This window comes from Phaethon aethereus (assembly GCF_964289735.1).
Source record: "Phaethon aethereus genome assembly, chromosome: 2".
Lineage (NCBI taxonomy): Eukaryota > Metazoa > Chordata > Aves > Phaethontiformes > Phaethontidae > Phaethon > Phaethon aethereus.
In genome coordinates, this window is record NC_138582.1 from 117215573 (window position 1) to 117230139 (window position 14567).

Genomic DNA, 14567 nt, shown 5'->3' on the forward strand with positions numbered 1-14567 from the left:
TGATGAAATGAATCATGCTTCTCAGCACTCCAGCACTGGCTTCTAGTCAGTACTACTCAAAATCTTACTCTATTGGAACTGTTAGCTTTAATTTTGAAATTGGCTCTACTTTTATGAGTTTCAGTAGAGAACTAATAAAATCTTTATGTATGGGATAGGATAGAGATCTATAAAACTGGTAATGATATGGGGAAAAAGAATAGGAATCAGTTGTTCACATGCCTTCCATTACAAGAACTGGAGTGTATGAAATTAAACTAGTAGGGAGCAGTTTGAAAGCAAATTATGTTTCTTCACTAAGTATTAATTAAGCTCTGGAGTTCCTTGCTGAAAGAAAGAAACTGCAAAATTTACAGTAAGTGACTGGATGTAGGAAAAAATACATCCAAGGCTACTAAACACTAAAATATAACCTATGATTCAGAGTTCCTGTGCTATAAGCAGTAGAAGCAAGACAGCATTTTGGTGTAATCACAGAAATAATGCCACTAGAGTTTGCACTGCTCTGTGTAAGCATCTACTCTTGACCATGAGTAGAAAAAGATACTGGGTTAAACAGACATTTAGTCTGGTACAGAACAGTGATTTGGTATCTTAAAACAAACTATTAAATAGCATTCGATCTAAGTTAGAGATGGTATCTTACAGTATTTTTCTTGATTGTTCAAATGGTAAACCCTGGTAGATAAAATGGGAAGGACCCATTAACAAGGAATGGGATGACAGACTAAGGAAAAACTGAGTTTGTTTTTATTGAACTGAACTTCAGAAGAATAACTGACAAAAGCTAAAGTAACTGAAAATATCTTTAGGTTAGCTCTGCTCTAGACAAACTTGAGTGAGAATTCTCTTGGAATGCCACTAGCTGTGGCTTCCAGCATCTGTCCAACAATCACCAATGCTATTTCAGCCATTAAACCTTTTTCTGGTGGAAGAGCCAGGAGCTTTGAATTTGTTGATGATGATGCTGATACAGGGAACTATCAGGAGTCATCAGTAAATCCCATCACTGGAAGATCTGCTAAATAATACTGGAGGATAAAACACAACTCCACATTCAAGCTCTAGGAATAAGATAAAGAACCTTTTTATAAGTAAGCCTTGACTACTCTGTCAATGACTGGCAAGGAATGGGCGTTTATTTTTACTAAAAGACTTAGACATGTAGGAGGGAGAAAACACATTTTAATGTATACTTTACCTTGTCCTCTTCTCAAAAAACAAGAGTCTTCAATTCATTTTAGTCTATGGTTCCTTGATTTCACTGTTAATGCTCACTCTACTAATGTTAGAGCTTTATCATGCTTTTATTTCAATATAAGCATAAGCACAGAGACTAAGTTCTGTGTAAGTCCTTCCTAGTCCTTTCAAAGCAAATCTATTTTCCTTCCTCCTTTTGCAGAGTACCAATACACATCATCTATGTCCTCACATTGCAGCTTTGTACCACTATACCTTGATGTTTCAAGAAGAGATGCTTATTCTAGTGCAGTTTGTAGCTATCTATCTTAATCTTTCTAGTCAAGTCTGCCGTGCAAGATCATTTAAAAGAAAAGTGTGGTCAGTCCACAATGTCAGTTAAGTACACAAAACTTTCCCTTCTTGCTGCTTACAAGTCCTTTACTACTGTTCTGTGGCTTACATGCATATAGCTGAAAACTGTTTTGAAAGCCTTACTCATTTATATTCTTGTGGGATGATTCATAAAATATTATTACATAAAATAATTCTAGTAAACATAAATAAGTTGAAGTTTACTTCCCCAAGCCTTTTTAAAAGGAAAAAAACACTCAAATGTATCAAAACAACTGATACTGAACTGTATGTAGAAATTAATTTCTTTCATTTCTAACATGAACCCCCCCTCTTTAAATAATTAAAACCATCACCTCTTTACAATAAAGCTGAAATCTAACATCATTCCACTTGGCTCCCACTCCCACACTTTGGAGAACACTTTAGGTATTGCAGAACTGTGCGCATTAATGGCAATGACGCTGAGATTTTGCTACACAAAAAAACAAACCAACAAGTCTTGCTGGCACTGCAGTTTTGTCTTAAAGTAAATCCCCTTGATTAACTTTTTTCCCCCCTTCAGCAGTGCTCTTTATTTCTCTAGCTGCCACTACCAGGATAAGTACAATGAACTTCAACACATAGGCAGTATGCAGAGAAAAAAAAAATACAGTACAACCTGCTTATTATAAGCACTCTAAGTGAACTGTCAGTGCTCTACATGGTGCAAACTGCAGTCCCATTACAATGAGGCATTGTATACAATAAAATAACTTCATAGAGAAAAGACACTTCAATAGACAGTCTGCTGAATTCTGCAAATTTGTTGGCAATACCTTGGTAGTCACTGCTTTCTGCTGATAGTCACATGTGGCAACGCAGAGGCCCAATTTGACCAAGACGGATGACCGTCACTGCAGGTCTTCCAGTATAAAGTTATGGTTGACTGAGTATTGTTTAATGTGGCTCTTTCTGGCTGCAGCACTGCAGAGGGGCAGAAGAGGACAGCCAGTGTACGATGCTGTATGTATCCACCTGTATGTTCTGAATTTAATAAAGCCCTTTCTGGTGGTTTCTTCCTCGTTCTTTGGATCTTTCCTTGCAGCTCACAAGTAGAGGTCAATGAGCACACAACAGGCGACTGCTGTCAGTCAGATTCCGACTTCTCATTAGATTTAGATGATTTATGCTTTCTCTTTTTCTTCTTTTTCTTTTCTTTTTTTTTCTTTTCCTTCTTTCTCTTTTTTTTCTTGTGTTTATCTCTACATTCTGAGGAAGTGGAACTGCTGGCATCTTCATCATCCTCATCACTCTCATCACTATCATCATCATCATCTTCTGAGGTAGAGTCCTCCAGGAGCTGCTTCAGTTGCTGTATCCTGAGTTTAAAAAATGTGAATGAGAATCTTTTCTAGCTCTCCCTCTACCTTTAATATTTATTCTAGCTTTCATCTGTTTCCTTCCCAGCTTGAGAAATGGGAGCTGCATGCAAAGGGCAGGGGAACACTTCCTCTTTTGCTAAATTACACTCCTGTTATAGTTTTCACAGACTGATAAAAGCAACCTCTTTTGAGATGAGCAGATGGTCTGTTCTCAGGGACTTCCCACCCCACAGGATATCAAAGACAGACTAGCTTATTGCCCAATATTTATGTGTGCAAAATAACGAGGCAACAGCTATCGCCAGACCATCATAAGAAGTTCTATGCTTATCCATACTCAGATGCATATTGGGATTATGATATTATGAAATTCATTGCCCTGCTGATACAGAGATGATGCCAGAGAAGCTGATAGAGTTGACTACTTTAGATGCAGAGGTATTTGACAGGCACTATTCCATTGAACTTTCATGGATTACTGGCAAATGGGAACAAACTATCTGCTTATTTTATTGCTGTCTTCAGTATCCTGAAGATTTGGAGCACCCACAGCAGCAGTACTACTCTACGGGCTACCTATAGTTTGGTCAGTTATCTCATTGATGCAGTTCAAGTAAGAAAGCATTAAAGAACTCTGCTGCTTTATATATTGAATAATGACCTCACACAAGGAACAACATCAGGTGCCTAGAACTAGCTTTCTAAATCCACTCCTTCATGTCTACCAAAGGCACTGTGATGTTGCAAATTTTAGAAAGTATCTCCGTGAAGTCAGTAAAAGAGAACAAAAAAAAAAAAAATCAAACTGTTTTTTAGGCCTAAACCAAAACTGAAGTACCTGAATATTATGGCGTAAGTGAATATGACTCCCCTTTAAACTTTGTTTTGGGAAAAAATACAGAAGCTAATAGAATTAAAGAGGTAGGAAGTACTACTGTGTGATTATTGAGAAAGCAGAAATGCATTAGTGTCTGCCAACATAAAGAAATGGCCATTAAAAAAAATGTTCTGAGTTGGTGAGGGTAGCTTATATCAGAACTTCACCTATACATTAGTATCATGGCATCAAAATGAAAAACAAATTGAAAATGCAGTTTACTACAGAAACATACCTCATTTCTTTTTCATGACGTTTATTTTCTCTTATTATATCGTACATTGGATCTTCATGTGCCTTTAAAGTGGAAAAGAGAAAATCTAATGTTGATAAAGAAAAGTATTTATCACTGACTGCTGTATTTCTTAAAAAAATAAACCAAAGCAACCCAATGCAAGAGGCTTTTATCAAAAGATGAAATACAGTTAGTGAGCTCTTAATTCACAAGTATAGTCTCAGACATCATTAATCTTAACTGGTTTTTTTACTTTAGGAAAAGCTTATCTAGTTATATCACCAATGAAGTGGACTCTCCTTACATATACTACCTCTCTCCCTCTCAGATCACCATTAGCTAAAAGAGCCCCATACATATACTATAGGAATAGCTAGACATAGAAGGAATATTGAAGTTCAAAATAATGGGCTGTGCCCTTACAGCATATTTTGAAAACCTGGATACAAACACAGGAATACAGGTGCAAGGAACATAAGAAAAACAGATAATGAAGTTGTGAGTTGTCCTAACATACTATGTGCTATCATTATTGGTATCTAGATCAGTTATTTTTAAATTAAACAGGCATTGCAGAAAAAAATCGTTGCAAAGGAAAGCAGCAAATAAACTTTGCCGGTACTTAAGGTGAGTTCATGCCGTGCAAGCATGCAGCAAAAAAATGGAGTGATTATTTCTGTTGGAAGATTCAGCAAAGAAGTTCAACAGAGAGGATGTATCAGATGCTGACTACGGGTGGAAGTTAAAATGTCAGTAGCAAATGAAAGATGTTGGGAATGCACCATGAAAGGCCTTGGACATACAGCAAGATCTTGATGCAACAGAGAAGAAGCCTGAGGAAAAATGAACAATAGAGGCAATCTGGTCACGGGAGTGGGCTAAAAATACTCTTTGCAGTAGCATTCCAGTTGGACAAAGTCCAGATTGCATTTTTCAAGGATAGAAATGAGGCTATAAGACACAAATTGATGAGAGCTTGAAATATAGTTTAACAATGCAGAGCAACAGAAAAAATTGAAGAGGTCACGCAGCAAGAATCTGTGGAACTGAGATAGAGCCTCATGCAGCAAGAGATCAGACTTGTAGACAATGACTGGATTACAGACCTAGACAACAGGCTTCATGATGTGGTTGTTCACAGTGAGAGCAGAAGGCTTGAAGCAGCTGTAACGTGGGCAGCTCAAGCTTGACTAAACATTTTTTGTTATGTTGACATTTTAATCACAAAAACTGAATACAATGGTTGAAATAGGTTCTTGAAGATTTCCAATTGAAATGTAAAAATTTAGTAATTTTCCTCATGAAGAGTAGATTTTCTACAAAGTAGTCAAACATCCAACCACATCTGTAGCTCCTCCTTTATTAGCAGACTTTCGGCATCTATATTATACTAGAGACAGAGGAAGAGTCCTTAATAAAGCATCACCTAACAGGCTTCTTTTCACTTGCAAGATTATGCACCATCAATATTAAAAAATACAAGCAATAATACTACAGTATTTGTACTCACTACTCTAAATTGCTCCAATTTCTGGTTGCCTTTAATAAAGAATGGACATTCTTTATCTCCTGTTCTGTGTCCATAACGTTTACACCTCCAACCTTTAAAAAAAGAAGCAGCAGTGAATTGCATCTCTGAGCCAGATCAGAAGGAGGGGGAAAAAAAAAAAGCATCATATTTATGGAAAATATTTTCAATTTGTTGAAGCAAATAAATAGATACAAGTATTATGTTGATAAATGTAATGTCTATAAAATGCATTTTATTACAGCCTACAGGGTACTGGTTGCTTTTATATCAGTCTATCTGATGACAATCTACCTGGACCTTGTCATCTGTCCACCAGACATTCTGCCCTCCCCCAGAGTAAACAGATGGCTGTATGAAGGTCCAATGACATCTGGAATATTTTCAGCCTTACACTGCATGACTTTGACTTCTTTTCCCAAAGGCATCCAAAGCCCTTTTGTTGGGGCATGTGCCAGGAATTCTCGTGCACTTTCATTGCCTGGTACATCAGGTATGCAGTCTTCTGGTTTTGTTTCATTTTCCTACAGAAAAAGATAACGGTAAATAAGATATAAGATACAATCATTTTTTTTTTTTAAACTTTGTAAAAATTAATACGCCAAGCATGCAGGCATTCACTTAACATGGAACCTATTTCCCCTGTAACATTTCTTTTTCTTGTAACACATAAAAGATCCAAAATACCTGACCCTTCTAACAGCATTGAGTAATTTTCTTTTTCCCCTCACCCTTGAATTTTCCAGTCTGAACTTTATTGCCATATTAATTCCATTCGTTCTCTTTTATTTTAGTAACTTAAATAAATAATATAAATGAAAACTTAACAGACAAGCAGAGACTTCTTTTTCCTCTTCCTGCTAACAAGACATAATGATTAAAAACAGCCTTTACAACACAGAGCAGTATTTTTTAGGTTAAAAGCACTACATTATGGCTTAGGTATATAAATTTGGCAAAAGCAATGATCATTATGAAAGGAAAGTATTTTTATACAATTATTTGAGGATAAGCAATGGAGAAGAATCCTGAAAAGGTGTCATTCAAACTGAAAATCTGCTTTACCATAAATGACTCCCCTTTATCCGCACCCTTAAATACTGCATTAAGTCTGTGTGCTAAGAGGATGAAAGAACCGGTATCATCCTATCTGTTTCTGGGCATTTCACTCTGGATTCACCAAGTCAAAGAGGTTGGCTTGTAACTGAAGAGCTTTGAGTTTTCCCCTGGAAGCACCTACTTCTTGCTGTAATTTATACAGGTAACTTAGACACTTAAGATAAATGGCTAAAAGACAGGTTGTATGACAATCCCTCCTAATGCTAAAAATTTATTGCAATATATTTACCTTAATTAGTCCTGGGGGTGGTTTCTCATAGCTGAAAAGCAACACAAATATTGTTATTCTGCAGCTTAGCACAGACAAATAAATTGAGAAAATACAGTATTTGAATGGTATAGAGTTAAAACCTTCACCTCACATTCTCCCTTAAATTTTACTCAATCAATAATCACTAAGAACAATAATCAGCAGAACATGAATACCTGGATGCAGGCAGACTGAGACATAGTGTTTGTCATATCACCGCAGGCATCTCTTGCAAACATTCTTCAGATTCATCTTCTTGGGCCAGGGGGGGAACAACAACTTTCATCACACTGCTTTACAGGGATGTGTGGTACATCCAATTCAGCTCCAGTTACCATAAAAGCACAATTCTCTCCTCTTTTTCTGTAGCACCCCTCCTCAAGATCTCACTGATCCAAATTTCTTTACTCCAGCATTGCCAAATCATTGACATAGCTGAAAATGTCAAGTCGGACCGTTCCTTACATCTAGCTCTACCAGCCAAACCTATTATATAATAATAATTTCACCTTCTTCTGTGTTTTAAACCTAAAGACTGAACCTTATTGACCAAAGTACCATCCTTCCTGCAGCATTCCTCTGGAGTTAAGAGTAGATGTAAAATTTATTAAAATCCAAACAGCAAGCAGGTGCTACATACAGCCCAGCAACTGAGAAAGCAGATGTGTTTAGGAATTGAATGCCAAGACTCTATGAAGTGGTCTTTATAACAATAACTGTAAGAGCGCTGTTTAGTGTGTTTTATAACAGATTTTTACTTTCACTTGGAAAGGGAAAAAATCATGTATTTGTGAACCTTCTGATCTCTTTGTTCCATTAAACCCGTTTCAGTGAAATAGCATTAACCTTTCAGAGCACCGTGGGCTACTGATGGAGTCATTGAGCAGATCTCAAACCTTTTTATCTTAATTTTTTTTTTTTTTTGTCTTTTAATCGACTCTAGTGGAAACCGGCTGAACAACCTCTGCCTCCAGGCCGCAACTCCCAGACTTCTAGGAACCTGGAAGAGACCCGTATTTCCCCAACAAATTGTTAGAAGTCACTGAGCAGCAGGTTTGGAAATGGCCCCGAAGCCTGCGCTGCGGGAACCCACCGGGCGGCGGCTTTCGGGTGGCCAGAGACACTCCCCGGCCACCGCTGCCCGGCACGGCGCGGAGAGACCCGACAGGTACGCGACTGAAAGGCGGGCACGCTTACGCATCAAAACGGGAGACGTTTCTAAAAAGGTGACGGAACTGGCGCGGGGCCAGGGACAAAATTACAAAAAAACCAAACCAAAATACAACTACTAAAACCCCAACCCCGCACTGGAAACAAGCCCCAGACGCCGGCGGGGTGGGCTCAGAGCAGGGCGGGGGGCGGCCAGGCAGGGCGCGGGGCCTGCGCGCCCTCCGGCCCCCCGGGGCAGGGGCAGGAGCCCTGGGCAACCTCCCCCTCCTCCGCTCCTTACAAAGACTCCAGGTGCTGGAGCTTCTGGAGCTGCTGCGCCTCCTGCCTCTTCCGTTTCCTCTCATGCCGGTCCTGGGTCCTGCCGCCGCTCGCCGCAGGCTCCGGATGGCTCTTGGGCCGCGCCTGGCTGACCCTCGCCGCTTCCTCCTCCTCCGTCCTCTCCTCCTCCTCCTCCTGCCCCCTTCGCGCCCTGTGGGACATCGGCGCGGCGGACGGCCAGGCCGCGACGACGCCCCGTCCCCTCCCCGCCTTCCACGCTGTGCATTTCGGTTTCACTTCCCCTCCCGGGCGGGGCGCGCCCGGCCAAGCGCGGACTTCCTCCGGCGGCGGCGGCGCAGCCCGGCCGGGCAGCGCCCCCTCCGCTCGCAGAGCGCCGCTGCCTCCCCTCATTCCCCCCGCATTCCCCGGGCCCGGGCGGGAGAAGCAGCCGCCCCGCTCACCTCTCCCGCAGCCCGCCGCCTCAGGCGGCCCGCCATGAGACAAGCAGGGAGGCTTCCCAGCCTGCCTGCCGCGCGCATCACCGCGCCCCGCACCCTTCCCGGGGATTTAAAATTGACGTATGGGGTGTTGCGCCCTCAAAACACCGATATTAAGAGAAAAACACTTCCGTGACACTTTCATTAACACACCGGGGCTGAGGTGGGGTATGGATGGGTCTGGGGGAATATGGTGGCGCGCCAGCGAAGAGGCACTGGGGGGCAGGTGGCCCGGGTCGGAGAGGTGGGCGGAGGGGGCTGCCTCCCTCACCGAGGCCTCGGAGAGGGTTGGGGATGCAGCTGAGGGCCGTCTGGGAGTAGGGGAGGGCAGCTGGGTGCGCAAGGAGGGCCCCCATCATGGTGGTTGCAGGCCGTGGTTGCCAGAGGCTAAAATATGTGCGGATGGAGGGAGGAGGAGGAGGTCAGGGCTGGGATTCTAGCAGCATCCAGAAGGCACAGGTTTGGTTTGTTGTTTTTTTGGGGTTTTTTTTGCTTTTTTTAACAGGTGGGTTGGTGCCACGGGAGGTACACGTTGGTGGTTATGGGGCAGGGTTTAGCCACAGGCCCAGTGAAGCCTTGCTAGGGCCACACTGCCATGTCCAGAGCTGCCTGACTAGCAAAGGGCAACTCCTTCCTCTTCAGCACATAAGCACCCCTCGAGAGCCGAATCTAACCCCAGGTTTTTGCAGTTTCCTGCCCCAGCCGTGATCTTTCTGTTGCAGGATGTGGAATGGAGGTAGGTCAGGGCTGGGAAGGCAAAGCTTAAATCGCTACTTTAGCCTCATGCTGAAGTCCAAGGACATGTGAGATTTCTGGGATTGCTTAAGAGCTGAAGGAAACGCAAAAAATGTGTATTAGGGAAAAGTCCAGGAGTTGAAAGTGATTTTAACTGATGATCTTAGTGCTTCAAAAATGCGTGTCAAAGGCAAAGGATGCTGTTTGCTGGTAGTTATTATTACAGCACCCTGTGGTTCTAAAGTACAGTAAGATGAACACAGTCATTAAAAAACTTATCTTTTACAAGGGAAATATCAATCTTAGGGTTTATTTAACAATGTAATATTATTACACAAGTGCTACTTTAATATTATTTTATGTTCTTCTTGGTAAAGCCTTACTTACTTGTGATGAAAGAGCACGTGCTTCATTTCTCACTTGCATTCAGCCAGGTGGCTGCCATTGTAACTTCAGATCCCGGGAAACTTTCCATCACAGTCTTTCATAAGGATTTAGTGGTTATTTTAAGGTTTAAACAAAATAATGTAGCTTTTGCATGTCCTGCCACTAATATACAATATTGATGAAGATTTTTATTCCACACACCAAATTTTGTAGGTTTGCTGGCACTGGAAAGGATGCAGTGACCATTCTGCCACAAAACAACACTCAGCACAAAGTGACACAATCTTGCAAATATACTTCTCAAAAAAAACAACTTCTGCCCTTCATATACTAATTCCAGCATACCCATCTGGCTGAGATGTCCTGAGGTGGCATGTAAATTGTGAGAAAAACTTTTTCATTCATCCCATGGATCTGTAGTTAGCTTGTGTGTTTTTCTTAGTGGTGGACCTTTCGTGAGTTTTATTAGTAGCCTTTCTCTGGGCCTAACCTGGGAAGAAGAGGCAGAGTTGTTGCCATCTCTTGAAATGGCAGATCACAGCAGTTGACCCAAGGTGCAGAATTCATGTCCTCCTGTTTAAAGACTCAGCAGCAAAATCAGTTTATGTGCTAATCTGAGTTAAATATCTGTGTGTATATGCTTATTAAGAGGCAAATGGGAGGTAATGTGATTTAAGGTATTCCACTATAGAGCAGGTTAAGCAGATGAATTGATGTTTGCTGGAGGCCAAGAGATTTGCTGCTGTGACACTGCTAGCGTGTGGTAACATGTCAAATTGCAGTCAGTCCCTTACATGGTCATGTGTCTTCAAGCAACAAGTAAGGAAGAAGAAATACTTTGAGGTGTTGCAATTACATGTCTGAAAGAACTTGTGAGGCACAGTATAAATTTTTCACTCTATTTAGAGAAATGGCAATAGTTGCTAGAAGTTAAGTACCAGCTGGGCTGATGCCTTCTAAATAGAGACTTTATTTTGGCAGCAAACTCAAGTGATATAATGGACTTTTTTAGCCCCCCTTTCATTCCAGTGTTATTTTTTTCAAGTGCCTTTTTACTTCACGTTTTCAAACCAACAGAGTAGTCAAACCCTGGAACAGCTTTCTACTGCATTAGGACAGTGACAGAAAACCTAATTAATTCTAAGATGGAGGTTTGCAGTTTATGAATGGCATTCTATGGGAGGGATGTGTGCAATAGCAGAAGAGAATAGGAGTTCTCCAGAAACCCTACCAGTCTCACTTTTGTACACCCTAGACTGTCCTAGGTTGGCTGAAGTAAGAAGAGTTCTGCCAGTCTGCAGCCAGGTAAGGGCCTGGCTTAGATGACCTCAGATTCAGTTAATTCAGCCTTGACAGAATAATTGACACAAATTCAGGAACTAAGTGCATAGTCTCATCAGAAGATAAGAAGATGTAGGGTTGCAAGTGGAAGCAGAAGGACAGACCATGGTATATTACCCTCTTCTTACTGTTAAGTCAATGAGAGCTTGGCTGCGTTCTTTGCATCCTGGTGGTTTGTACGTCCAGGCCCTAATTTCTGAGCAGATCAGGGCATTTGTGTAATACTCTTTACTGCAGTAAATTAATGGGGCACAGAGAAGGTAAAATTAGATAGGTACCTAAATCTGCTCAGCCACAGTGTCTTAAATGTGTTCTTTCTTTGCTTTGATACAAGTAATTTTCTAGTGCATTTCCTCATCTATCATAGAAATGAACTTTATCACTTCATTACCTAGCTCAGAAGTACTTAGCTATTTTTCTTAGTAGAATATTTAAAGCTGTACGTAGCTCGAAAATTTCTTTTTCCTCCTTTGCTGAGAAAAGCCCCAGATTCCTGGGACTGTTGCACACTTACCCAAGAAGAAAATTGCTTTTGTATTAGTCCTTAGGAATGATCAAAACAAAATGAACTGTGAAGAAGGAGGGAGTAGGAAAAAAGTAATCGCTATTTTCGGTTCTGTTTTTTCTGGAGTGCAGATCTGCAGTACCAGTAAATTGCTTAAATTTGTTCTCTTTAAAGGGTTTATATTAGCTAAGGATCTGGTTCCTTGCACCTAGCAGGATATTTGTTTGAAGTTGTGTCAGTTTTTTCCCCTTTATTTCAATGTAGTGCTTCAGAGATTTCAAGAAGTTCATTTTTGGGGAAATGTTGTCTTACCATAAGAGCTGACTGTCATGGCATTGTAATTCCAGCTTTACCAAAACATCTAAGCAGAAACATTAATTGCTGTCGCAGTGTGAAGTATCTGAAAGGCCTGTATGTTTCATAATATCCACTACAACTTTATTTTTGTTATAAACAACTGAATGTTTCAACTACAAGTGATAATACTGGGGCCAAATTAATTTACATCTATGTCATCCCATGGGCATCAGTGTGCCTGTGAGAGTGTAACCCTGGTGGAATGTCAGCCAATCTGTTTTTGTCCATTTTTGGCTGGCTAGAGGTTTGGGCCAGGATCTGTTTCTGATTATGCGTCAGATATTATGCACAGAAGAGGAATCCAGAACCAGTGTTAGGCTCCATGGGAAGCTAAACACCTCCTAATGGAATCCAGAAGACACAGCAGGCTGAGCAGAGCACGTCTAAATCCAGCATGGCCAGCCCATGGCTGCCTGAAGCTAGCTGATAGGAGACGTTCAGAAGAGAGTGAGTCTAATATCTGGACTATTTCTGACCTCCAGGAAGCCTTCCTCAGAACAGCAGTGGCACTTCCAACCACATGGGAACCTCATCTGTGAAGAGGTGCCAACATCCTTTCTTACAGAGAAATGAAAATTTTTGTTTGAAGTGGAAGTGCTGGCAATTTCTTTTGTATACTAGCTTAGCAATTAGAAAATGAGAGACTTGGGTTCGGTTCCTGCCTCATTTTAGGTATTCAGTGATGGTGGCTCCTGTCTCACCAGGAGAAAAATTCCCTAACCATCAGGCTAATGGCTGCGTTGGTGGGGGCCACCCACCATTCGTATTCCACTCTTTGGAAGCAGTAGAGAAAACAATTTGAGATTCATGGGGTCAGAAGGACAAGTGTGTTTGAACTTGGTTGCGAGTACACTAAGAGGGATGCCCATCCCAACACTGGAAAAAGTACTTCTTTCTGTAAGATACAAAATCAATTCTGTAAGCAGGGGCCCAAGCCCATTTCTGCCTTGATTAGCACCATTGCACCAGGCGACAATATTGTGCTCCTAGTTCAGGCTTGTCATAGAATCATAGAATCATACAATAGTTTGGGTTGGAAGGGACCACCTAGTCCAACCCCCCTGCAATGAGCAGGGCTCAGTCTTCAACTCGATCGGTTGCTCAGAGCTCCATCCAACCTGATCTTGAATGTTGCCAGGGATGGGGCATCTACCACCTCTCGGGGCAACCTATGCCAGTGTTTCACCACCCTCATGGTGAAAATTTTCTTCCTTATATCTAAAAATTTTTTCTTCCTTATATCTAAATCGAAATCTTTCTTATATCTAAATCTATGCTGTTTTAGTTTAAAACCATTACTCGTTGTCGTATGACAACAGGCCCTGCTAAAAAGTCTGTCCCCATCTTGCCCCCTTTAAGTACTGAAAGGATGCAAAAGGTCTCCCTGGAGAGGACGCCCTGCTAAAAAGTTTGTCAGATTAATCTCATGTTTACAGTGGCACTGCTCAGCAGTGAAAAGTGTTCCTACACACCTGAACCTTTAACATGGTGTTTACTGCTATATGTCATCACATAAAGGGAGTGAGGGAGCAAATGTCTGAGAGAACATGATGGCTACAGCTGCGTTTTGTCCTGATCCTGTCAGTGTTCAAGACGCTGTAAATGTCCACAGGGGCAAGCCTTTAGGAAAACTGGGCAGAAGAATATAAAAGTTTTTGATCTCAGCCAAGCACAGGTATGAACTAAGCATTGAATTGTTTGTTTCTGTAAAGACTAGGTTGCTACCCAGAATATTCAAAAATGTGCACTTGGAGGAAAGCTTTACAGCTAATCAAGGAAGTGTCTTTGGCAGTTAGGGTTGGACAGCAGTTGAGCCAAGTTATTTGAACTGCAGCTTTAGTTTGAAGTCCTTTTGTAAGGCTACATCCCATTTTAAGCATTCAAGTCTTTTTATTGGGTTTATCTGATAAGCTGGTACTTACAGGAGGAATGATAGTCTTCCTTTCTGTAAATTCTGTCCTCCAAGCCTCTGATAGTTGATTGCATGGATGAACTCCCTCCTTCTTCTCTGGTGACACTGTCTTATTGATTACTTGGAGTTTGTAATGGTAAAGTCACCCATTCCATCAGAAGTGTAATGCTTACTGTCTCTTCAAGCCACCATTGAGTGAAAATAATCTGTCTTTCATCTTTCTTCATTACTTGCACTCATGTAAGAATTCAGAGACATGAAATCACTCAATAGCTTACATTTTTCACACATTTTTGCCCTTTGCTTTCTAGTCTTCATAAAGAAATACAAATAACTGTATATAGTCCCACCCATTTTGTATTAAGTGCCATTGACATTTTTTCAAGAACCAGGCTCTTGTTCTTGAATGGGCATGTATTTCTGTAGTACACTATTGATACAGCACTGTATCTCCAGTTATACACTGACATGTTGTCCCTTCTGTTAATAGAAGGCCCCA

The 14567-nt window shown here is 41.3% G+C and overlaps 1 protein-coding gene across 1 annotated transcript; it reads right to left on the reverse strand.

Annotated features, from left to right (window-relative positions):
* Positions 1-2099: 2099 nt before the first annotated feature.
* Positions 2100-8785, reverse strand: RP9 (RP9 pre-mRNA splicing factor). Its single transcript, XM_082014697.1, has 6 exons — positions 8357-8785; positions 6886-6916; positions 5932-6061; positions 5520-5611; positions 4010-4071; positions 2100-2894 (listed from the first exon to the last, which is right to left on the reverse strand). Exons 1-6 carry the CDS (start codon positions 8743-8745, stop codon positions 2663-2665), a joined length of 936 nt encoding a protein of 311 aa, XP_081870823.1. The 5' UTR covers positions 8746-8785; the 3' UTR covers positions 2100-2662.
* Between the last annotated feature and the right edge of the window lie 5782 nt (positions 8786-14567).

Excerpts from the sequence above, each read along its gene's own strand:
- RP9 (XM_082014697.1), bottom strand. The coding sequence starts at position 8,745 with ATGAGGGGAGGCAGCGGCGCTCTGCGAGCGGAGGGGGCGCTGCCCGGC. Across the intron at positions 6,062-6,885 it reads CACCCCCAGGACTAATTAAG|GAAAATGAAACAAAACCAGA; the intron begins GTAAATATATTG and ends CTTTTTCTGTAG. Across the intron at positions 4,072-5,519 it reads AATTGGAGCAATTTAGAGTA|GCACATGAAGATCCAATGTA; the intron begins GTGAGTACAAAT and ends TCCACTTTAAAG.